The sequence below is a fragment of the Geotrypetes seraphini genome, chromosome 1, assembly GCF_902459505.1.
Source record: "Geotrypetes seraphini chromosome 1, aGeoSer1.1, whole genome shotgun sequence".
NCBI classification, from domain to species: Eukaryota; Metazoa; Chordata; class Amphibia; order Gymnophiona; family Dermophiidae; genus Geotrypetes; species Geotrypetes seraphini.
This window is the reverse complement of record NC_047084.1, coordinates 80,776,723-80,802,365: the sequence shown is the minus strand read 5'-3', so window position 1 is coordinate 80,802,365 and position 25,643 is coordinate 80,776,723. Positions and strand designations below refer to the sequence as shown.

Sequence of the window (25,643 nt, the reverse complement as noted above, 5' to 3'; positions counted from 1 at the left end):
TCTGTCTCCACCACCTTTTCCGGGTAACCAGCCCATGCATCTACCACCCTTTCTGTGAAAAAAATAATTCCTTAGATTACTCCTGAGCCTCTTAACTTCATCCTATGCCCTCTCATTCCACAGCTTCCTTTCAAATGAAAGAGATCTGCCTCACATATACTTCATCTTTATCATATCTCCCCTCACCTGCCTTTCCTCTAAAGTATACATATTGAGATCTTTAAGTCTGTCTCCATATGCGTTATGACGAAGACCACCGACCATATTAGTAGCATTCCTCTGGACCTTTTTGCGGTCTCCAGAATTGTACACAAGGTCTCACCAGAGGGGCATCAATACCTCCTTTGTCCTACAGGCCATACCTCTCCCTATGCACTCTAGCATCCTTCTAGCTTTCGCCATCACCTTTTCAACCTATTTGGTCACCTTTAGAACATCACATACTATCATACCCAAGTCCCACTCCTCTTTCATGCACAAAAGTTCTTCACCACCTAAACTGTATTATTCCTTCAGGTTTTTGCAGCCCAAATGCATGACCTTACATTTCTTAGCTGCCAAATTTTTGATCAAATTTCTGACCATTCTTCAGTCTTCCTCAGAATGTGAATCACCTGTTTTTCCTCATGTTATTATTCTTTTTCAACACTTTTGTATGTTTTAAAATTTATGAATGAAATCTAATTAGTTTTCCAGGCTTCCCCCATATCTGTCTCAATAGCAGATTAAAGACTTTTCTTCCAGGAACTTGTCCAAACCCGTTAACTGTTTTTACCACATTCATTGGCAATGCGTTCAAGAACTTAACTATTCTCTGAGTGAAAAAAAATATTTCCTCCTATAGGTTTTAAAAATATTTCCCTGTAACCTCATTGATTGTCTCCCTAGACCAGGGGTGTCCAATGTCGGTCCTCGAGGGCCGCAGTCCAGTCGGATTTTCAGGATTTCCCCAATGAATATACATGAGGTCTATTTGCATGCACTGCTTTCATTGTATGCTAATAGATCTCATGCATATTCATTGGGGAAATCCTGAAAACCCGACTGGATTGCGGCCCTCGAGGACCGACATTGGACACCCCTGCCCTAGACTTTGTAATTTTTGCTGGAGTAAAAGAATCGATCCACCTGTACCTGTTTTACACCACTCAGGATTTTGTAGACTTCAATCATATCTCCCCTCAGCCGTCTCTTTTCCACGCTTAAGAGCCCTAAACTTTTTTGTCTTTCCTCATTGCAGAGGAGTTCCATCCGCTTTATTATCTTGGTCGCTCTTTGAACCTTTGCTAGTTCCGCTATATCTTTTTTGAGATAAAGTGGCCAGAACTGAATGCAATATCCAAGGTGAGATTGCACCATGGAGCGATTCAGAGGTATTATAACATTCTTAGGGCTCCTCTTCGAAGCCGCGTTAGCGGTTTTAAGCGCAAGCCGCTTTTTAGTGTGTGCTACACCTGCGCTACGCAGCTAGAACTAACGCCAGCTCAACGCTGGCGTTAGCATCTAGCGCGGATGGAAATTTAGCACCCGCTATTACACGCATTAAACCGCTAATGCGGCTTCGTAAAAGGATCCCCTAGTCTTGTTACCATCCCTTTTCTAATAATTCCTAGCATCTTGTTTGTTTTCTTGGCCACCGCCGCACATTGGGCGGAAGGTTTCAGCGTATTGTCTACAATGATACCCAAACCTTTTTCTTGGGCGCTGACCCCCCAAGGTGGACCCTAGCATCTGGTAACTATAATTTGGGTTATTCTTCCCAATGTGCATCACTTTGCATTTGTCCACATTAAATTTCATCTTCCATTCGGACATCCAGTCTTTCAATTTCCTAAGGTCTGCCTGCAATTTTTCACAGTCCGCGCGCATTTTAACAACTTTGAACAGTTTAGTTCCATGTGCAAATTTAATCACCTCACTCGTCATTCCAATTTCCAGATCATTTATAAATAAGTTAAATAGCACCGGTCCTGGTACAGATTCCTGCGGCCTTCTACTATTTACAAAAGCAAAACAAAAAAAAAGTCACGGAATTGACGATTTTTTTTTGTGTTCTTTATGAACTGAGCCCTTTATGTTATCACAGGCATTGGTTAACATTCTTTCTCATCGCATAACAATCTGCTATTTAGCTTAAGGACAGTGCTGGCAGATGAGAGGCAAGGAGGCTTTTCTGTGGAGGTAATTCCATGTAAAATAAAATAAAACTTTTTTTTTAAACGAAGAATGCTTTCCAGTCTATAAATACTGTCAGCCAAATATTTACGGAAAGCTAGGTAACCATATCTAGAAATCAACTGTGCAATTGCTGCTCAATTAAAACAGAAACACATTTTTCTTTCTAACAGAAATCTTGATTCAAGCTGAAGAAAAAGCCAATAAAAAGTGAATTCCGTCTTTCAACAGGAAGTCTAGACTCTAGAGCAATTTCTGCACGTTACAATTTATTGTGGCAGTAAACTTTATTTTCCTAGGGCGATCTTGAAATTAATACTTGAAACCCGACAGTAATTTTGCACAAAGCCAACTTCCGAGACACTTCCAGCGGAGAGCAATCCCAAGAGACAAACTTTTTTCTTCCGTGTTCTATTCGAGAAAATGATCATCTGACGCTGAAATGGACTGACTGAACGACTAAAAAAAATGCATCCTGCTCTGAACAGTGAGAAAGAAATGCCCCCCAAGCTGCTCTGCTTTTGTACTAAGGGACGCTGCCTCAATGCAGGTCTTTTTATTTTATCATAGTTCTAGAACTATGCAGAGGTGTGTTTAACAGGTGTGATGTGCTGATCTGATTTTTTTTTTATTTTTTTTTATTTTAAAACCAGGTGGACAGTATCAGTGTGAGGGTGTAATAAAAGTTACTAGGAGCTAATATTTCATTTCAATTAAATCAATTGTTTAAAGCCAAGTGCTCATAACATTTTTTTAAAAAACGTGTTTGGATGAGGGGGAAAAAGCGACTCCTTAATTATAAAAGCACTTTGTATAATACAGACAGTTTCTTTTTTTAAATTATTATTATTGTTGTTGTATATCAGTGTCAAATATAGCTATGCATCCTTTTTTAGATACTGTCTTCCCCAAAGCCTTTCATTTTCACTGGACTGCAGATATCTCTTTTCCAAAGACAGCCCCAATCACTGAAATGCTGTCTCAATGGCATAAATCAAACCCAGAATTTCCTCTCCCTTCAGCACTAATAGAAAACTGCTCTAGTGTCAGGTCAAACTTCTTGATAAACTTTACCTTCCTTCAGATTTCACACTGGCAGGTGAAAGGTTCTTGGTAAACAAGCCGTAAGCCTCAGTTTTTCATCTCTGCATTAATTTTTTCGTTTCTTAGATAGAGCGATGATTTATGCAGGTATTAATGTCACTTAAGCGCAAATACTTTTCAATTTGTTTTTTGCTCTATTTATGGTTTTCTTTTGTTTTTATTGAGTTAGGACCCCGTTTATAGCGCATTCCTCCTAAGCATCCCTTTTGTTTTAAAAGAAAAGGCAGAAGGGAGCCCAAGCGTGAACAAGGAAAAACAACTGAAAATTACTAAATAGATTTTTTTTTTTCCCCAGTTGGTTTTTGAAATCCTCAAGGCCACTTCAAGTTCCTCAGCTGTTTGTTTACATATTGTTGGCTTGCGCCACTGCCGGGTAATTCTTCCTATAAAGTCCTTTGGGGAAAATGGACCTGGAGTTTCAAGTTTGACCCTGACCCTGGGAATTTTAAGAGAAAGTTCTCATTTTAAATGGCCCTTTCTGGGCTACTACAGCTCCTCGAGGTTTCCAGCCACTGCTCTCTCCCTTCTACACATGCACACCTCGTGAATAACCCAAGAGAGACATTTTCAGGAGAGACGTACCATGCTGATATATATCCATTTATTGTTCAGCAAAGCCCGTCAGAATTTGAATGCATTTTTCCTACGTTATAGTTTTCAAAATAGAAGTCAGAAGAAATATATCTAGTACTGGACCAAAGCCCCACATTAAAACTGATCACATTTCCATTGATGTGCGGAGAAAAACAAAAAACAAAAAACCCAATAAAATGCACAGCAGGGTAAGGACATCATCGATCATGCAGATGTACACAGTCGCAGCTGCACAGAGACATCAGCTTCCCTTTTTAGCAATTCATTGTTTCACACATATGGGCGTAATAAAAAAATAAGCAAGTAAAACAGGTAGGTCTTTATTTTGTAAAAGGGATTACACCCAGTTTAATGCCTCTTAAAGCTGGAGCAAAGGATTTCACATTCCAATTCCAGATACATTTCTGGTCACGCTAAAGCCTCTGCTGGCTACAAGACCCCAGAATTCCATGTCTAACAGCTGGATTCCTTTGGCTGACACCTGGCACTGCGCACAGCTTACCGATGCGGCTACCTTAACAACAGCTCTCATTCACACACCTCCACAGAAAAATGAAGATGTTCTCCCTGCTCTCTGAAGCTGCAGCCCATGCAAATTTACCATAAATCCTCCACACAAATCTCTTTCAACATGCAAATCCGCAACATCATCGCCGCGCTGACAAAGAAGTTAACCAGCAGATGAAACTAATGCTCATTTTCTCCCCAAAGAAAAAACCCCGTTCAGGTACAACTCTTCAAACTTCCGGCATCTATCCAAAGCTCTCCTCTGAATCCTCCATGCCAAAGAGCAACAGGACGACGTACAGACATATCCAGATATAGATATCCGCAAATTACTCAGGTGTCAGCTCCTTTCTATTAATAGAAAATAGAATGCCTCTCGTCACCCGTCACATTGATTGAAGAATGCCAAATTTCCCATTTTCACTTATCGCAATCAACTGAAACGGCAGCAAAGATGAGAAAAGAAATCAGTACTTACAGAAGATGGCAAACCTGGAGGAACCTTTCTGACTTTCTTTGCTTGTACTTCTGAAACAAAACAAACATCTGTGTAAAACATAAAATAGGTTCTGGATGAATTGCTCTAAATACTCGTATTCATCTGAATTCTTTAGTCTTTTGATTTTAACTAGTTTAGCAAGCCTGAACAAGCGCAGGAGGCTTTCTAATTTTCACTGAGAATTGTGATCTTTTCATTCAAAGGCAGCAAGGTTTGATATGCTATGTGTGTTCAGTTGTTTCATGTGGCTTCTGTGCACCTTAAAAGGGTCTTGTGCAAAGTCAAGTTCTAATGAAAAGTCACACAAACAAGAAGGTCGTCTCCCAACACTGCCTGCCTGGCAGAGCACACTGGATCCCCAGCCACGTAGCAGCAAACTTTTGATAATTAAACTGTTTTCAGCAAATGTGGTGGCTTTGAATTCACTTTAGAACAAAAGTCTTAAGATGGCATAAACTCACCCATGGAGCTACTATGAAGAGGCCTCCTCCGGGGATTATTGCTAGAATACTGATAGTACTGAGATCCCGGTTTTGTGGGTGATAGAGCTCCTGGATTGCCCATTTCCATGTCACCTCCAAGGAGACTTTGCTAAAGGACAAAAATGTACATTATTTATTTAGATTTTTATCCCGTCCTCCCAGTAGCTCAGGACGGCCTACAAGCAAACATTCACAGTTTAAGTACATTAATGCTCTCAAATCTCACTTTCCCAAGTAATCATTTCTCACTGATGAACTAGAACCAATAGAAAAATCTACCCATTTGTGAAATATGAAACATTATAAAATAAATTTACCTGAAGGGCAAACTCCAACTGAAGTGAAAAGCTACGTTGTTTAAATTACAACCTCTACATATATTCTAACACAAACACAACTAGACAATATTAACAGGGATTTTTGAAATAACAAGGAATGACGACAACAACAACAACAAAAAGCCACCAAAGAGTTTTTAAAATGCAGTTCAGTATCTTCACAACCAAAATCTGTTAAAAAGTAAAAATGCAGTTCTCTTGAATCAATCTTGTATTTATGAAATGCAACTATGTTAACGACCATCAGAAAATCCAAGTATGAGATGAAAATGCAAAAAATAATAAATTAATATTCCTTAAAAAAAAAAAAGGATAAAACAGTTTAAACAGCTAAGACACCAAAAATCAGTGCACACTGCAGCCAAGCATGGTATCAACAGCAGATGACTTTGAGACTGTCCAAGCCACCAGAAATCACGACTAAACCAAAAAGATGTACATCCATAATGTTTTACAACCAGCAGCTTCTCACAGATTATTTCATTGGATCAGAATGAGAACAGCTATTAATTCTTAAAAGGTTAACACAGAAGAAAAATATTTTTCCATAGTAAGATTCTATTTTCTATAAACTACCTTGAGACTTACCCATAATATACAAATCCCCTGATTACACTTTGGATTAAACACATTGTTCTTTTAATTATTCTGATATGTAATAAAGCAGGTGTAGGTACTACCATTTATATTAAGAACAAATTTATCATTTAAAAAAGAAAAAATTTTAAATTAAACACCAAAATTCTAACTTTATCTTTACTTGTAATCAACTTTTACCGACTGAACTAATTACTGTACTTGATAAAGTACAGAATGTGTTTTCCCTAATCTAAATTCTAATCACCATGTCACTCACAACAGACTTAGTAATGCTTCACTAACACACTATTCACATGCAAAATACTCTAAATAGGCCAATTATGACTCTGCTCCTGTTCCCTGGTTAACCCGCTGAGAACTGAAAAATTTCACAAGGCAGTCACCAACTAAAACAAAGGGTCCTTGTTTCAAATGAAGTCAGTCTGTTTGATTCCTAAACAGCTCAACAAAGTGGCATGTCTGATGCTGAAAACAGTTGGTCCAATATGACCCATGAGCTTGGAAACCAGAAATTAAAACATCCTTCTTCCATTAACTCGCTGTTAGAATCCATCCAGAAAGCATATGCAGATTCTAAAAATCAGATTCATTTTTTTTTTTCTTTTTTTTTTTGGGGAGGGAAGGGTACCATGAAAAAACATTAATGGCTTATCAACCCTATTGATTGCAGCCGCAGACTTTTACATAATGCATGGAGCATATCACTGTAGACTTCATTATACAGTGCAAATTCCAATGGATGACATCCTAGTTACATCCAAGAAGGAGAATGCATTGCTAATATGTTCAACCCAGGCCAGAACTTTACACAAATGTGTGTTTACAGTCACCTTGCCTTCAACTGATGAGTTGCAAATATGTTCCACTACCAGAAACAACAACAACAAAACGCAAACACACTAATAACAGATAAGAAAACAAATTCAAGAACATGGAAATATAGATATGAATTATGACCATATCTGAACTCTTTTTAGGTCACTGTGGAGGAGCCTTCGGAACATAAGTCAGATGACCACTGACATACTGTGCGTGCACATTTTTAGAATGGGTTGCCCCTTCGTGGCTGATTTGTTCCTAAGTTTTAAGATTTTTGCAAAAGAAACAGGGCGGTTTTAGTGCTCTTATACATGTAATCACATTTTTTTTTTCTTAAAGCACAGCAAAAAGTTAAGTATAAGATTTAAAATGCTAAGGGCTCCTTTTATCAAGCTGCGGAATACCGCGCGTTCAACCGCCTGCCTCCATTGACGAGGCGTTAGTTTTTTGGGTGTGCCGCGGGGGTTAGCGCGTGATGAAATGTCCGACGCGCTAACCCCCGTAGCGCGCCTTGATAAAAGGAGCCCTAAGTTTCACAGCAAAAGAATCACAATGAGCAACTTAATTTTTCATATTTCAGGACATTTAATAATTATTTTACTTGTTTTATTGACAACTCAGACGGTTGCAAATTATTTCACATGGGGTTTTTTTCAGCCTGTGGACCGATGGTGTCACAGAACCCCCCCAAAAAAAACAAACAAACAAAAAAAAAATCACACTAAAATGGAGGAAAGTAAGAGTTGGCATCATATTTTCAGTGGCTGACATAAACTCTAAACATTGTATGCAAAGACGAAGGCTAAATATCTCTGCATATGTTGAAGAACTTTGAACAATCATCTTAAAAAAAAAAATCAGTAATTATAAACTAGCAACAAGGCGATGGAAAGTTAGGATGATGAATCTTCATTCTATAATTGGATGTTGTAGTGGGCATCAATGGCCCTGTAAAAGCCTACTAGAGCAGTCACCAAGGCAACCCACTCTTGTTTCAGAGGCTCTGAATGCTGTGCACTTTACCCCTCCCCCTCATGCCCCAATTCTTTATAACCAGGAAAGTTACAGTATAGCATCCTTAAAAAAAAACCGAGGTTCTCCCTACCACACCTGACCAGCATTGGGAAACATTTCAACTTGCCCAAAAAATGCCCCCCTCTGATAGCCCTGCCCCTGGTATCTAGGCAATCAAATCTATAAGGTTGACTCTTGGCATAGCTTGGCTTCCATTTTCATCGCCGCAGCCCAATTCTGTGGCTAGTGTGAAAATAATTGTGGAATTCAAGTTTCACAATTAAAGGAAAATGATTATTCTTTCCACCTTGATCAAAACTTTTTTTAAAAAAATGTTTTTGTTATGTATAAGGAGCTGTGGCTTGACAGCAGCAGAGGTCCATAAAAGTCAGAGCAGCATATGCAATATCAGGTATCACTTCTTAATCACCACTCTTTACAGCAACATATTATTTGCTAAGTTGTTTGTTTAATTACAATGCTAGTTCTTTTTAGTGTCTGGATAATCTCTTTCACCATAGTTTACTAATTTCCATTTTAATTAATTCTACGTGTTATCCTACAGTAAATATTTGAGCGTAAAGCATACATGTAGAAATGAAGCATATGCAAGGTTATATATATCTATATCTAGCTATCTATGTATAACCTCTAGGAGCGATGATTTAAGACTTCCATTGATTTCTCTTTTCAGTAATAATGGGTATATTTCTATTTTAGACATACAGTAACTCTGTTATCATGAGCTTCACGATTCTGCCTATTACGTCTTGTATTACTGTCTCTAAATTTCACACTGAATAGCACATCGCTTCTGTAAATGTAATAACCTAGGCAGCTGTGGCATTTCTGGTGACTTCTCCCCTCTGAGCCCAGGAGTCACAGGCTGTCCAACAAGAAATAGGCAAAATATTCTTTACACAATAATTAAAACCATGACTTTACTTTATGAAATGCCAAAAATATTAAATTCTGCATGAAAGGGAATATTACACAGACCTTCAGCACAAGAAGAAAAAGGTAGATTCGGACACAATAAGAAAATATTACTAAAATGGCATGTCAGGAGGAAGGTACTGCTTAGAGGTGACTTCATCCTATTGGATGTAGACTTGAGCTGCAATGCTAGCTAGAGCTAAAGTCTTGGGTGTCCTGTCAGGAGTATTACTCAGCAAATTATATATATATAAGAATCCACTAGAGGGGGCTATGTTGATCTGGCACTGGAACATGAAGACACTGGAGTGGATAAAATACTGGGCTTCCACTGCTGCTTCATTGACTCAGGTACAAAAATAGAGGCTAATAAGTGTCTAAACGCCACTTCACTGGCAGCAGGCAGTGACTGATGAAAGCTGCTCAGCACTGGCTCATGATCTTCCCTCTGATGAAGGCCCACCCAGGCAGAAACAGGAAGTTGTGTTAGAGGGAAGGCAATGAGCCGGCGCTGTACTGTTTGCATCAGTCACTGTTCACTACTGGGAAAATGCTGTTTAAAAGGTATGTGAGGGGGGATAGCAGAAGTTTTCAGCTGGAAGGGCATGGGGATCTCTGCCAGCCACATCATCGGTCTTCAGTGACTGGGTAGGCCTGAGCCCCAGTGGTATAGTAAGGGGGGGGAGACCACCCCAGGTGCTGCCTTCGTGGGGAGTTTCGGCACCTCTCCACCCCTCCGCATATCTCTTTAAATGTTTGCCAGCTCGAACAAATTTTCCACTTGCTGCTCAAGTTGATATCAGCTCCCTTCTGATGTCACATCCTAGTCAAAGACTGGAGGGTGGCCAACGTGACGCCAATTTTTACAAAGGGTTCCAGAGGTGATCTGGGAAATTAAAAACCAGTGAATCTGACGTCAGTTCCAGGCAAAATGGTAGAAAATATTATAAAGAACAAAATAACAGAACATATACGTAAGCACGGATTAAAGAGAGAAAGCCAACATGGATTTTGTCAAGGGAAATCTTGCCTTACCAATCTACTGCATTTCTTTGAAGGGGTGAATGAACATGTGGATATTGTGTATTTGGATTTTCAAAAGACATTTGACAAAATACCTCAAGAAAGACTTCTGAGGAAATTAGAAAGTCATGGGATAGGAGGTAAGGTCCTATTATGGATTAAGAACTGGTTGAGAGACAGAAAACAGAGAGTAGGTTTAAATGACCAATATTCTGAATAGAGAAGTGTAAATAGTGGGGTTCCACAGGGATTTGTGCTGGGACCTCTGCTTTTTCACATATTTATCAATGATCTAGAGATAGGAATAACTAGTGAGAAAATTAAACTTGCTGATGACACAGAGCTGATAAATCACAAGAGGATTGTGAAAAATTGCAAGAGGACCTTATGAGACTGGAAGACTGGGCATCAAAATGGAAGATGGTGTTTAATGTGAGCAAGTGCAAAGTGATACATGTGGGAAAGAGGAACCCAAACTATAGCTATGTGATGCTGGGTTCTATGTTAGGAGTCACTGCCCAGGAAAAAAAATCTAGGTATCATTGCTGAGGAACATTAAAACCCTCAGCTCAATGTGCAGTGGCAGCTAAGAAAGCAAATATAATGTTAGGAATTATCAGGACAGGAATAGAAAACAAAGATGAAAATGTTATAATGCTCTTGGATCGCTCTATGGTACAGCTGCACCTTAAATACTGTGTGTAGTTCTGGTCACTATATCTAAAAAAAAAGGATATAGTGAAATTAGAAAAGCTACAGTGAAGGGCGATGAAAATAAACAAAGGTTTGGGACGACTTCTCTATGAGGAAAGACTAAAGCAGATAGGGCTCTTCAGCTTGGAGAAGAGATGGCTGAGGGGTGATATGATAGTGGTCTATAAAATACTGAATGGAGTGGAAAAGGTAGATGTGAATCGCTTGTTCACTCTTTCCAAAAATACTAGGACTAGGAGTTATGCGATAAAGCTACTAAGTAGTAGATGTAAAACAAACCGGAGAAAACATTTTTTCACACAACGTGTAATTAAACTTTGGAATTTATTGCATAAGAATGAAATCAGTTAGCTTAGTGGGGTTTAAAAAAAGGCTTGGATAATTTCCTAAAAGAGAAGTCTATAGGCCATTATGGAGATGGCTTGGGGAAATCCACTGCTTATTCCTAGGATAAGCAGCATAAAATCTGTTTCAGTACTTGGGATCCAGCTAGGTACTTGAGACCTGGGTTGACCACTGTTGGAAAAAGGATACTGGGATTCATGGACGTTCAGTCTGTCCCAGTATGGCAATTCTTATGTTGTATTCTTATCTGCATGCAATACCTCCATTAGATGTAGCTCTATCTCATGCATATTCATTGTGGATATTCTGAAAATCTGATTGGCTTTGTCCGAAGGACTGGACTTAGACCATTGGCTATAATCAAATGTCAGGCTCATTTTCTCCCAGGGCGATACCTCGGCTGATCATGCTACTTGCACAGCTTACACATTCCTTCTACCTCCTGAGATGCAGAGACATGCTAGCAGTGGAGAAACCTCGGACTCAGTTCAGGATTTGGCCTCTCTCTTCCAATTACAACAATCAACCTCAAGAGAAGGACAGACATGATCGAGAGGGGAGACATGATCGAGACGTTCAAGTATCTCACGGGCTGCATCAATGCAGAGGAGGATATCTTCTTTTTCAATGGTTCCCATGGCAACAAGAGGACACCCGTGGAAAATCAGAGGCGGGGAAACTGCACGGTGACACCAGGAAATTCTTTTTCACCGAAAGGGTGGTAGATCGCTGGAATGGTCTTCCACTTCAGGTGATTGAGGCCAGCAGCGTGCCTGAGTTTAAGGCCAAATGGGATCGACACGTGGGATCTATTCGCAAAGTAAAGGCAGGGGAGGGTCATTAGGGTGGGCAGACTGGATGGGCCGTGGCCCTTATCTGCCGTCAATTTCTATGTTTCTCTGTTTCTATCACAGCTGAGATGTTGTTCCTTGTACATTGCATTTTGATGGTTTGTAGAAAGATCCTTTAGGAAGGCTTGTTTCAGCATGCTCTTTACTCCTCCACCTAGTTTGCTTGACACAGGGGATAAGCCATAGGGCCAAAGGGGGATGCTTACTTTAGTTTCTTTGGTATACATCTGAATTTTCCACTATTACTGCTCAATATTGTTCTCACTGTTTCATTTGTCAGCAGCATAATGTATGGGAAAGTGGTAAGCACACTGGCATGTGCTTATTACAGGTTTCTGGGTCTCACTGCGTCTTGTCAGGTTTCTACCGAGACCCAGAAACCTGCAACAAGCACAGGGCCAGCTGCAGAAACCCTGTGTGCCCTTCTTCTGGGTCATCCTGAAAACCACTCTTCTGTTCTTCCACTTCAATCTCAGTTCTCTTTCTTTCTCTCCCCTTTCTCCTCTAACCTAGATAGTAGAAGGAAGCTATACTCTTTATGGCTTTTCCTTCACGCCATGGCAACGACGTGCTGACACTTCCGGTTTTGACGTGCATTGTGCAGGAAGTGTACTAATTCCCGTCGTCAGCGTGTGGGAGCCATCTTACTGTGCACGGAGGCACGTTCGCAAGTCCCATGCTAAAGGCTGGTTTTTCTGTTTAAGGTTTATTTAAATTCTGGGTTGAAATTTTAGCAACTACTTTACTCTAGTTTTCTTACCTTTTAGTTTTGATCGGGCTGGTTAGACCCGAAGGCAGCAGAATTGTGAAATGCTGGCCACCGCTGGTGTACCGATCGTGAAGACAAGTTATTTAAACATTTTTTCTTCCACCTTAAACATTGCACTGCATAAAACTTGTAGACACTCCAGGGGAGGTTTTTGCCTGACCACCTTAAACCACCATTGTGGGTTGGGAGGGTTTGTATCTGAGGCTTTTTTTTCTCCCTTGAGTTTAGGACTTCTTGCCTGTGCTTTTGCTGTTTTTTTTTCACTGCCTTATTTTGCACAGTCCATGTGAAAGTGTTGCATATTATTGGTGCATATTTGTCTTCCACCCATTGTTTCATTTTCTCCTCCAGGGACTAGATGTCCTGGGGTGGCTGCCTCCCACCCCCCACCCCTTGCCCACCTGTGGTTCTGACTCTCGTTGTATCCAGTGCTCAACACATATCTTCTTTATTTCATTCAGTCTACAGATGTGACAGAGAATACAAGAAGACAAACAAGGGGGGCTTAGAAAGGGAAGAAGAGACATTTGTGGGCTTCACTAAGCAGGGCCCAGCTATCCATGTCCTGCATGTTGCTCATTAATCCCACACCTAGGACTGAACCTGTAGCTAGCCAGATTAGGACTGTGTGACCACAGGTTCTCCTAAACATCTAAGGGGCCCTGCTGATTTCTCCTGTCATTTTGAGCACTGAAAGCAACATCCAGATGTTGGTCTAGATCTGAGAATCAGGCAATGGAGACTTCTCTGTGGCACACCTCCGATCAGATTTGATGGAACCAGGCACACTGGTTGGGAAGCACTGTTCCAAAAAAGCATGGAAATCAACACTGCTTTATAAGTCATCTAGTAAATTTCAAGAACTTGTGGATTGTGAAGACAAGCCCTCATTATTATTTGTCAATAGGCATTCTTGTTGCATGACAGCAGACGGTCACAGCAGAAGTAATGTGTCTAAACCAGGGGTGGGCAACTCCGGTCCTCGAGGGCTGGAATCCAGTCTGGTTTTCAGGATTTCCACAATGAATATGCATGAGATCTATTTGCATGCACTGCTTTCAATGCATATTCATTGGGGAAATCCTGAAAACCCGACTGAATTACGGCCTTCGAGGACCGGAGTTACTCACCCTTGGTCTTCTAAACCAATACACAGCAGCTGAATGCAACATAGTAAGTCAGGGGTGTCCAATGTCGGTCCTCGAGGGCCGCAATCCAGTCGGGTTTTCAGGATTTCCCCAATGAATATGCATTGAAAGCAGTGCATGCAAATAGATCTCATGCATATTCATTGGGGAAATCTTGAAAACCCGATTGGATTGCGGCCCTCAAGGACCGACATTGGACACCCCTGTAGTAAGTGTTCAGTTACTAGATCAGGGGTAGGGATCTCCGGTCCTCGAGAGCCGTAATCCAGTCGGGTTTTCAGGATTTCCCCAATGAATATGCATTGAAAGCAGTGCATGCACATAGATCTCATGCATATTCATTGGGGAAATCCTGAAAACCCGACTGGAATATGGCTCTCGAGGATCGGAGTTCCCTACCCCGATTAATGCCACTTCAGCAGTGACACTCAACAACAGTTTCAGGTACTTTGTGAGGTCGCTGGTATCATCAAGGTGGCTCTTTAACATAACAGAACAGTTTAGCACCCCAAGAATATATCAGGAGTGAATTCTTAACTGTAAAGTTTAAAAACTAGATAAAATCTGGTGAAATCTGCATAGCTTTGTGATAGAGTAGTTTCAAGGTCATCTATGAGTAGGCTGAAAGGGATTTAAGTAAGCAATGGATCATCTCTGGATATTTAGTGGCACTTAACTGAACAGTGCCACTAAATATCACCTCAGACCATTGCAGCACTGTGTGGTTAATGCTGGGATAGTCCATGGGCCGAACTAATGGAGAGGTGATGCTAGCATTGAGTCCACTTGAATAAAGTTCCACAAGAAACAGAATGTACTACCAGTAGAATGGCTGAACTTAAATGGCAATTCTAATCGAATCGAATCTTCAATTTCTGGGTTGTTCTATGCCTATCTAGGTTCAAGGCAACTTACAAATCAAGAAGTTTATATTATGTTTAGGAGTTACAGTCTAGATCAGTGGTCTCAAACTCAAACTCGTTGCAGGGCCACATTATGGATCTGTAAGTACTTGGAGGGCCTCAGAAAAAAAATAATTAATGTCTTATTAAAGAAATGACAATTTTGCATGAGGTAAAACTCTTTATAGTTTTATAAATCTTTCCTTTTGGCTAAGTCTTAATAATAATATTGTAATTTATAGCTAAAGAGACATATGATCAAGATACTGTTTTATTTTACTTTTGTGGTTATGATAAACATACCGAGGGCTTCAAAATAGTACCTGGCGGGCCGCGAGTTTGAGACCACTGTTCTAGAGTCAGGAGTGGTACCAGAGGACTGGCGAAGGGTGGATATGATCCCTCTCCACAAAAGTGGACATAAGGAAGAAGTAGGGAATTACAGGCCGGTAAGTCTGACTTCTGTGGTAAGCAAATTAATGGAAACACTTTTAAAACAAAGAATGGTCAAGTTTCTGTAATCCTGTGGATTACAGCACCGGAGGCAACATGGATTCACTAGACATAGGTCTTGTCAGACAAATCTGATCAATTTCTTTGACTGGGTGACCAGAGAATTGGATAGAGGATGGGCGCTAGATGTGGTGTATTTAGATTTTAGCAAAGCCTTTGACAGTGCTCCACACAGACGTCTAATAAATAAACTGAGTGCCCTCGGGAGTGTGAATAACATGAAGAAAGACTTGGCAAAGCTTGAAGAATGGTCTGAAATTTGGCAGCTAAAATTTAATGCTAAGAAATGCAAGGTCATGCATTTAGGCTGCAAAAACCCGAGGGAATGGTACAGATTAGGGAGTGCAGAGCTTATGTGCATGACAGAAGAGTGGGTGCGATTATATATGATGATCTTAAGGTGGCCAAACAGGTTGAAAAGGTAACGGCGAAAGCAAGAAGGTTGCATAGGAAGGTTGCATAGGAAGAGGTATGGCTAGTAGGAAAAAGGAGGTATTGATGCTCCTGTATAAGACATTGGTGAGACCTCATTTAGAATATTGTGTACAATTCTGGAGGCCGCACCTTCAAAAATATATAAAAAGGATGGAGTTGGTCCAGAGGAAGGCTACTAAAATGGTATGTGGTCTTCATCATAAGGCGTATGGGTCAGACTTAACGATCTCAATCTATATACTTTGGAGGAAAGGCGGGAGAGGGAAGATATGATAGATGTTTAAATACTTATGTAATGTAAATGCGCATGAGTCGAGTCTCTTTAATTTGAAAGGAAACTCTGCAATGAGAGGGCATAGGATGAAGTTAAGAGGTGATGGGTCTCCTGAGTAATCTAAGGAAATACATTTTTACAGAAAGGGTGGTAGATGCGTTGAATAGTCTCCTGGAAGAGATGGTGGAGACACAGACTGTGTCTGAATTCAAAAGGGCCTGGAATAGGCACATGGGATCTCTCGGAGAGAGAAAGAGATAATGGGCAGACTAGATGGGCCATTTGGCCTTTATCTGCCATCATGTTTCTAGGAAATATAAAGAAAGCAGTATACTATAAGGTAGTTACAAGAGATAGGAGATGTAGCAATCATTCAACAGAGGGGACCATTGAGCTGTCATTAGATTTACAATATAGCAGTTTGAAGAACTCATACAGTTGAGTTAGATACAAGTAGAAAACAGAAGTTCTTCACTAAACACAACCTTATTTTTTTTCTCCTCAATAAAAGGTTGTGCATGCAAAAGATTTCTTAATAGAACCGTATCCATTTAGACAGGACTTTGGAACAAAAGTTTTAATGGTTTAATCTTAAATTTCTCTTCTTACCAGGCCTTTAGAAGAAGATTGTTAATAATTTCTTAATGTTATATTTTATATATAATGTACTGTGTTTTGTGGTGTAAATTTGCTGTGTTTTGACAGTTCTTACCTCTTATTGTAAACTGCACTGAACCGTGAGGTATTGCAGTATATAAATACATTTATTAGTATTTATTATTATTATTATAATATTGGTGCAATTATGTTATGTAGAGTTTGGGGAGGGAGTTCTTGTGGTTTCTGGAAGGGTGAAATGCTACGTAGGCTGCTGTGGAAGAGCATACTTGTTAAGTATCGATGGAGTATATGTTCAACCAGCCCCATTTTAGAGAGGTGTAGAAGCAGGAATTGAGATGTGTGCATGTCAAAGTGTTTCAAGTTTCACCAGTAGTTTAGAACAATTGCATGCAGCATAAACATCCAGTAAAAAGAAATATAAGTATAAAAAATTGACAGGTTCCAAGTCAAGGTAAATGGAAGGATGGAAGAGGATGCAGAACCTCATGTAGATCAACAGATGAAAAAATTAGGCCTTACTATTTCATCTCTTTGGGTTCAAAGCCAGTACATAGCCAGCTATATACCAGCAAATATCTGATAACACGGGCCAACACTCAATTGGGTGTTTCAAATGTTAGACCTGTTTTGGGGTATATTTGGCCTTCTGATTTAAAAAAATGGCACCAGTTTTCTCCTATCAGGTCTAGTTTTTGATACAGAGCATGTACCATATACCACTCTTCATTCTGCTCGCCCATTAAAAAATCAGGATATTTTAGTGTAGTGTTTAAATTAATATATTTTAAGCATGAAACAAACATATTAAACATTAAAAGAAAAGTGTCCAACATGAAAATCTACTTATTTCATACCAAAAGAACAAGTTTATGATACAAACTTTCCAGTCATTTGACACACAAGAAGCTCCTTTTGTAAGACTTCTGCGAGTGGGATCTACCAGGACAATCCCGCATAGGATTCCAACAATAGTCTGCCATCATGGTGCATCCCATCTTCCTTGGTATCTGGCTTCCATTGTTTTTTATGTCTTGGTGAAATCTTTCACCTTGCTCTTCGCTTAAATCACCAAAGTTCTCTGAAAAGCAATCTAAGTGACTGTGCATATCATGGACTTTAACACTCATGTTTCAGCCAGGCCTGATGACATGAAAGAGAATATCCTCTATTAATTGTGTGTAGTAGTCTGCCTTCTTGTTGCCAAGAAAGTTTTTCACAACAAGAACAAATGAAGACCAGGCACATGATTCGATTTTATTCAATGATGCTATGAAATGTGGGTCATTTATAAGTTGTCTGATCTGTGGACCACTGAAAATTCCTGCCTTCAGTTTTTCCATGGTAAGTCCAGGTAACATCTGCACTATGTATTCAATGCACAAACTGTCTTTATTCAAAGCCTTTACAAATTGTTTCAGCAGGTCTAGCTTTATATGTAGTGGTGGCAGTATGATTCTATCTTGTGCTACCAAAGGTTCATTGATTATATTTTGTCCTCCAACCATCATATATTCCCTCGGAGGCCAATCTTTTTTTGCCCAATGTTCATGCTTGGCTCTACTATCCCAAAGGCATAAAAAGCAATGATACTTTGTGTAGCCACTATATCTAAGAAGCTAGAGCTGATGCATTCTATCCATTGCAATTTTCTGAATCAGCGCCCCCAAATAACCCCAGGACAGGTCAAAAAACCCAAGGCACCAATAATTTTTGTTGTTGGCCTGTGTAATCTTTGCAACCTTGGAAACAAAAGTGATTATTATCCCAGCATTGCCCAACCCTATTGTACTGCCATATACAAAGTTATTCAGAGTAGTGAAGACACAGGGGGATTGTGAAAATTTGCAACGTGACATGATAAAGCTCGAGGAATGGGCATCGACATGGCAAATGAGGTTCAACGTGGATAAGTGTAAAGTGATGCATGTTGGTAACAAAAATCTCATGCATGAATATAGGATGTCCGGAGCTGTACTTGGAGAGACCTCCCAGGAAAGAGACTTGGGAGTTTTGATCGACAAGTCAATGAAGCCGTCTGTGCAATGTGCGGCGGCAGCGAAAAGGGCGAACAGAATGTTAGGAATGATAAAGGGGATCACAAACAGATTGGAGAATGTTATCATGCTGCTGTACCGGGCCATGGTGCACCCTCACCTGGAGTACTGCATCCAGCACGGGTCGCCTTACATGAAGAAGGACACGGTACTACTCGAAAGGGTCCAGAGAAGAGTGACTAAAATGGTTAAGGGGCTGGAGGAGTTGCCGTACAGTGAGAGATTGGAGAAACTGGGCCTCTTCTCCCCTGAAAAGCGGAGACTGAGAGGGGGCATGATCGAAACATTCAAAATACATAAGGGGCCTTAGTAGATAAAGACACATTTTTCACCCTCTCCAAGATAGGGAGAACGCGAGGGCATTCTCTAAAGTTGAAAGGGGATAGATTCTGTACAAATGTAAAGAAGTTCTTCTATACCCAGAGAGTGGTAGAAAACTGGTACGCTCTTCTGGAGTCTGTTATAGGGGATTCAAGACAAAGTTGGACAAGTTCCTCCTAAACTGGAACGTATGCAGGTAGAATCCTTGAGATGCAGAAGTTTGAAGGAGGCGAGGTAGAGACATAGGAAATGCATGGTTTAGACAGTCCTGAAAAATAGACCTATACTTCTTGTTTTATAATAGGAAGCCATGGGTATATTACAAAAAAAAAAACAACACAAAACCCTCTGTTAGCATTTGTATCTGTCCTATGGCATGTGCAAGTACTTGCTCCCAGTCTAAACCTGGAGACTACACCAATAAAGACAGACAAAACCCTCATCTTCTGCTAACTTCCCCAGACACAAACCACAAACAACCACCCTCCCCCTGACCTATATGTCCTCAACATCACAACCCTCCCTCAAGACTCAAGCCATACCACCCATGATATTCCAATCCTATAAACACAATCTACCTCTTGATATCCAAACACCCTCACCCTACTGAGTCCCTCCCTTCAGCTCTTACCTGGGGTCTCCTTGGTGTCTAGTAAGGAGCAGAAACGATCCTCAGTTACTCCTCCCTGCATTCAAAATGCTACTTCTGACCTCTAACAGTACATCTTCCAGTACCACCATTTGATCAGTTTGACCAGTACAAACCACAAAAACTAGGTAAACCAACCCCACATAAAGTAGAACAAGAAAAGAAAAACAAGTGGGGAGTGAGACTGTACCCATCAACCTTGGAATCAACAATTAAAAACTGAACACATATACAGTATAAATGCAATGTCATAAGAACATATGAACTGCCACTAATGGGTCAGGCCAGTGGTCCATCGAGCCCAGCTGCTCACACAGCGGCCCTTTGGTCAAAGACCAGTGCTCTAAATGAATCCAGCCTCACCTGTGTACGTTCTGGTTCAGCAGGAACTTGTCTAACTTTATCTTGAACCCCTACGACAACCTCCGGAAGACGTTCCAATTTTCCACCACTCTCTGGGTGAAGAAGAACTTCCTTACGTTTGTACGGAATCTATCCCCTTTTAACTTTAGAGAGTGCCCTCTCGTTCTTTCTACCTTGGAGAGGGTGAACAACCTGTCTTTATCTACTAAGTCTATTCCCTTCATTATCTTGAATGTTTCCATCATGTCACCTCTCAGTCTCCTCTTTTCAAAAGAGAAGAGGCCCAGTTTCTCTAATCTCTCACTGTACGGCAACTCCTCCAGCCCCTTATGTCCTTAAACTTTGGGTCCCAAGCCCCATTTGTTTTTCATGTTTTTCTTTTCTTGGTCAGTTTGACCCCAGTGGAAGTAGCACAAGACTACTTTTATAGGTCACTTCATCAAAAACACTTGTCTTTTATCAATCTACCTTGAAAGTTAAAAAAAGTGATAAAAACTAGATTAAAATGTAAGGATAAGTTACTGTGACAATGATGTTATAAAAAAATATATAGTTGAAAATCTTTAAAGTAAGAAAAAATATATAAAGTGTCTTGTGAGGTTGACAACATAACCGTCACAAAGGTGACTTGTTAAGTTAATTGAAACAAGAGCTCTTTCTTTGCTTTTTAATCCTATCCAGGTATACTGTTCAATAAAACTGCATATGCCTATAGAACTGCTATGGCAGATGTGTCTAGATTATTAGAGGGGGGCTCCGGGGAATATATACAATGGATCTCAAAATCTGCAAGCAGCTGTTTAGGAGGAGAAAGATGCATCGTACCACACATGCACACATGCTCCTTAAGTGCAGTAATGCTTTGTTATTTTACTGCCGGTGTATTACAGAAGTGAAATGTAATAGCTTACTGTATGGAAAACCAATAAAACCAATGGGAGTAAACAAACAAACAAAATTTCAGTGTTTGATGTTCGTGAATAAAGTACAGATGAGCAAAACAGACAGTTGTTTAGGTACCTACAGGACACATGAGCATGAAATACAAAAGTTAGCCAAGCTATCTCAGATAAGACCCAACCCTGCCCTCTGAGCTTTCAGGCTGGAGAGGTAGTTCCAGTGTACATCTCGTCTGAATCTGCATCATTTCTCTCTTGATCCATTCCTTCACTACACTTGTCTCTAAACAATCCTACAATCTTACACAGTGTCATCAACTAAATCTAAAAATGCTACGAATCCTGTAGACTCCTAAGGGCTCCTTTTATGCGCATTGAACTGGCATTAGTTCTTGGCGCGTAGCGCGGGGTTAGCGCACGCGGCAATACAGCATGCAGTAAAAACACTACCACACCTTAGTAAAAGGAGCCCTAAGTGTTGAGCTCAAACCATTAGACCATCCACTAAACCAGGGGTGCCTAATTCCAGCTCTCAAGGTCCTTAATCCAGTTGGGTTTCAGGATTTCTGCATGAGATCTATTTGCCTGCACTGCTTCCATTGTATGCATATTGATCTCATGCATATTCATTGGGGAAATCCTGAAAACCTGACCTGGCTAGCGCCGAAGTTGGGCACCCCTGCACTAAACGTCTCCATGCATTTAAAAGAATGAAAGACCTTGCTGTTGCACTTATAAAGTGTACATAGCAATCTGACAAAAAATATACTACAGCAATATTTTCTGTATTCTTTGATATTTTTAGAAGGGTTAGTCTCATCCTTACTCTTGTGATGTGATCTGCTAAAACATTTTCAAAAAAATGAAGTCCCCCCCAAAAATAAATAAATAAATAAAATTCCACACTTTCAAAGTAATACAAACAAAATTATCTGGTTTATGTAAGAAAATGGGAAGCATTAAAATTGGGGAAACTACACCTAGCAATTTCCTCGCTTGTATGACATCACTGCTTATTATGCAAGAACTAACATGCTTATACTGCTGAGTTGAAAAATCTATATTTACAGTACTTCGTAAGCTATCTACAAAAGTCCCACTTTAAATGTATAGGAAAATCATTTTGAAACCTCAGCATAACTACAATCTGTTCTGGAACTATTTTCACCACATATATTTCTGTTACAAATAAATCTATAATTTTATGCCATTTTGAATTATCTAGTTAAGAAAAACATCAATTCTATGATCAAGTACAAATCACTGTGAGGTAGTTTTTTTAAAAAAATTCTTCAGTCTATATTGCTAATAGGATAAGTGGTATAGGGGCTCATTTTCAAAGCACACACAAAGTACTATAGGTTTCTATGGTACTTTGTATTTCTAAGTGCTTTCAAAATGCATATAAAAATATACAAAACATTTGAAGTATGTTAAACTTTGATGAATTATGGATTTTTTGTTCATTCATTTTCTCACTAAAGTACAATCTTGATTATTCAACCTTCGCTAATCTGGCCTATATGATACAGTTGATTAATAAAATATATTCTGAGCTTTCCCCAATTATTAGATTTAATAATCCCAAATTTGTCTAATCTATAAGGTAAGAAACAGGAGCCAGCCAAATATCAATTTTGTCCTCGTTACAAGGTCACCCAATGTGTTTCTTAATATGCATCACAGTGGGGATAGTAATTTGAACAGAGCTATGAGAAACTAGCACCATCCATGGTAGGTCTCCCAATAAAATGTTTGGAGTAGAAAATTGATCAATTAGGCTGGACATTTCTTGTAACTAGTTAGATGCCAAACTGGCATTGAGCTGCAATATAAGAACTTTTAAGAACAGGAATCCCCAATCTGCCCAACTCTTTATGTTTTAAAATAAAGGCAAGGGGATGGGATTTGATGTATTGCCTTTCTGTGATTACAATCAAATTGGTTTAACATATAGGCATTTATTTTGTATCTGAGGCAATGGACGATTCAGTCACTTGCCCAGAACCACAAGGAGCTAACTGTTAGAATTGAACCTAGCAGGCCACTAAGGACTCAGGGCTAGATTCACAAAACTCTCCGGTCATGTACCGATGGTCACTTAACCAGTTTGTCTGGTTTAGCGACCGACGGAATTTGCCAACCTGATTCTCAAAACGGCTCACCGTGTGGTGGCACATTCTCCAATCGATAGCCTAACATTGCATGCCATAATCAGATGGGTAATACTGACTCCCCAAAAACTGACAGAACCTGTTAGTAACTGTGTTACCGACAGGTCTGAGATTTTTTTTTTTTTCCTATGGGCACAGATGTGTGTGTGTGTGTGTGTGTGTGTAACACACACATATCTGTCTCATACAAAAAAAGTAAAGCCGCCCCCCCACCCATAATGACGACACCCCAGAACAAAAGTTGAAGCAGGAGGGATGCCCACTACCTCCTACTGCTGCACCCTCCCCCCCCCACTAAACTGACACCCCCTTCAGGACTTCCCAAATTGACTTCTCACCTTCCCCACCACCAAAAATCAGGAGGGATGCCCTCTCCCTGCTACCGGATGGCCCCCCTTGAATCCCTCACCCCTCAAAAACTCCTCCATACCTCTAAATTACAATTACAGCAGGAGGGATGCCCACTCCCTCCTGCTTGCAGGCCTGCCACTTCAAAATGGCAGGCCTTCCCCGTACCGGTGCTGCCTAGGATGCACAGGGAGGGGCCTAAGGACCTGATTGGCAGAAAGGAGTGGGCTTCCCTCCTGCCAATTTTTGGTAAAGTAGAGAAAGGAAAGAGAAGGGGTTGTTCATGGGGTCCTGGAGGGGTGGGGGGTCACTTCATCGAGGAGAAGTTGTAGTGGCAGGAGGGATTGATTGATAATTTTTATTGAAGTACAGGGGAGGTCCTGTGGGGTGGGGGGGGGTCAGCTGAGCAAGGTGGGGTTTGCGGTGGCAGGAGTTGGCATCCCTCCTGCCTCTAATTTGGTTATGGGGGTCATTAGGCGGGGTCGTAGTGGAGGGACCGTCATAAGGGGGCAGCTTGCTTTTTTAAAAAAATGGGGACAGATATTGTGCGTGTGTAGTTTTTGACAGAGTGAAAAATCAATATACTTATATCCGTTCTACTCCACTCAGGATTTTGTAGACTTCAATCATATCTCACTTCAGCCACTCTTTTCCAAGCTGAAGAGCCCTAACTTTATTAGTCTTCCCTCATACGAGAGGAGTTTCATCCCCTTTATCATCTTGGTTGCTCTTCTTTGAATCTTTTCTAGTGGCACTATATCTTTCTTGAGAAAAGAAGACCAGAATTGAAATACTCCAGGTGAGGTCACACCATGGAGCAATACAGGGACTCCATTTCTACCATGATGTACTTTTAAAACACTTCCAGGAAAAATTGATTAATCTTACCATGTTAATGTCATTTTGAAAGTTTTTTGTAATATCGCTGTCTGTATATAGTCTCTTCCTCTGTAAACTGCTCTGAACTGTTTGTGGTATTACGGTATATAAAAAAATTAAGTTATTAGTATTATTATTATTATAACATTCTTAGCCTTGTTAACCATCCCTTTTTTTAAATAATTCCTAGCATCTTGTTTGCTTTGTTGGCCAAACACTTCCGTTGAGAGTCATATAGCCTATTGTGGCGACCAGTTCAGCTTGCAGGCTGTCAGGCTTGCTTGGAATATTATCATAAAACTAAAACTTTCCCGTGCTTTTCTATATTTTGGCTTGATTGGACATTTTTACTCATCAGTGTCTTTCTCAGCTTCTATGTCAGGCATGGGATCAGAAGGACCAGCCTGTGCAGGGTTAGAGGTGCACATTCTGCAATGACTACAAATCAGTTACTCAGACTGCTCTGCTACATCAACTAGTCTTTCTGTATTGGCTGCAGAATGGATTGAACAATCAAGCTTACACTTGCCCAAGCAGATGGCTACCTGCTTTTTGTCCTTGTACTGATCAGCCTTTACTTCATTGCTGCTGCCTGATTTCCTTGCAGAACTGACATATTCAGTCTGCAGGTACTCACAATGATTCAGAATGTTATCATCACTGCAGGCCAGGCTGGAAACCCCGTACAAGCCATTGATGAAGCCCCACTTGGAATATTGTGTTCAGTTCTGGAGGCCATACCTTGCTATGCATGTGAGAAGACTTGAAGCGGTCCAGAGGAAGGCGATGAAAATGATATCGGGATTGCGCCAAAAGACGTATGAGAAGAGGCTTGAATACCTGACTATGTATACTCTGGAGGAAAGAAGGGATAGAGGAGATATGATACAGTCGTTTAAAATACTTGAAGGGTATTAATCTATAAACAAATCTATTTCAGAGAGGTTGAAGCAGTAAAACCAGATGACATAATAAGAGGCTGTGGAGTGGTAGACTTAGGAGTAATGTCAGTAAATACTTTTTCGCGGAGATGGTGGTAGGTGCTTGGAACGCCCTCCCTCTGGAGGTGGTAGAGGCAAAAACAGTGACGGAGTTCAAAAATGCATGGGATAAACACAAAGGATCCCTAAAGAGAAAGAGGAGAGTTTTGACACAAAACTCGACAGATCAAAAACTATATCTTCACTTAGGATGCGCAGGTGTGGTGCTTAAATAGAAGCCCAGCAGTGGGGAAGGAAGATGATGCTGGATGGACTTTTATGGTCTGTATAACAAAATGGATCAGAGTGTGTG

At 40.4% G+C, this 25,643-nt stretch overlaps 1 protein-coding gene across 13 annotated transcripts in view; it reads right to left on the bottom strand.

The window, feature by feature from the left end:
* TCF4 (transcription factor 4) overlaps positions 1 to 25,643 on the bottom strand; it is a 901,809-nt gene that overhangs the window by 384,295 nt on the left and 491,871 nt on the right. For 10 of the 13 annotated variants that reach the window (XM_033934037.1, XM_033933979.1, XM_033934084.1 and 7 more), the window contains 2 exons: positions 5,341 to 5,470; positions 4,859 to 4,908 (listed from right to left, as the gene is read on the bottom strand). The exons of 2 other annotated variants lie outside the window; for them this stretch is intronic. In XM_033934037.1, coding sequence (XP_033789928.1) covers positions 4,859 to 4,908; positions 5,341 to 5,470 — 180 coding nt within the window. The remainder of the gene's footprint in view (positions 1 to 4,858; positions 4,909 to 5,340; positions 5,471 to 25,643) is intronic. One more of the 13 variants, XM_033933997.1, reaches the window with a different exon arrangement.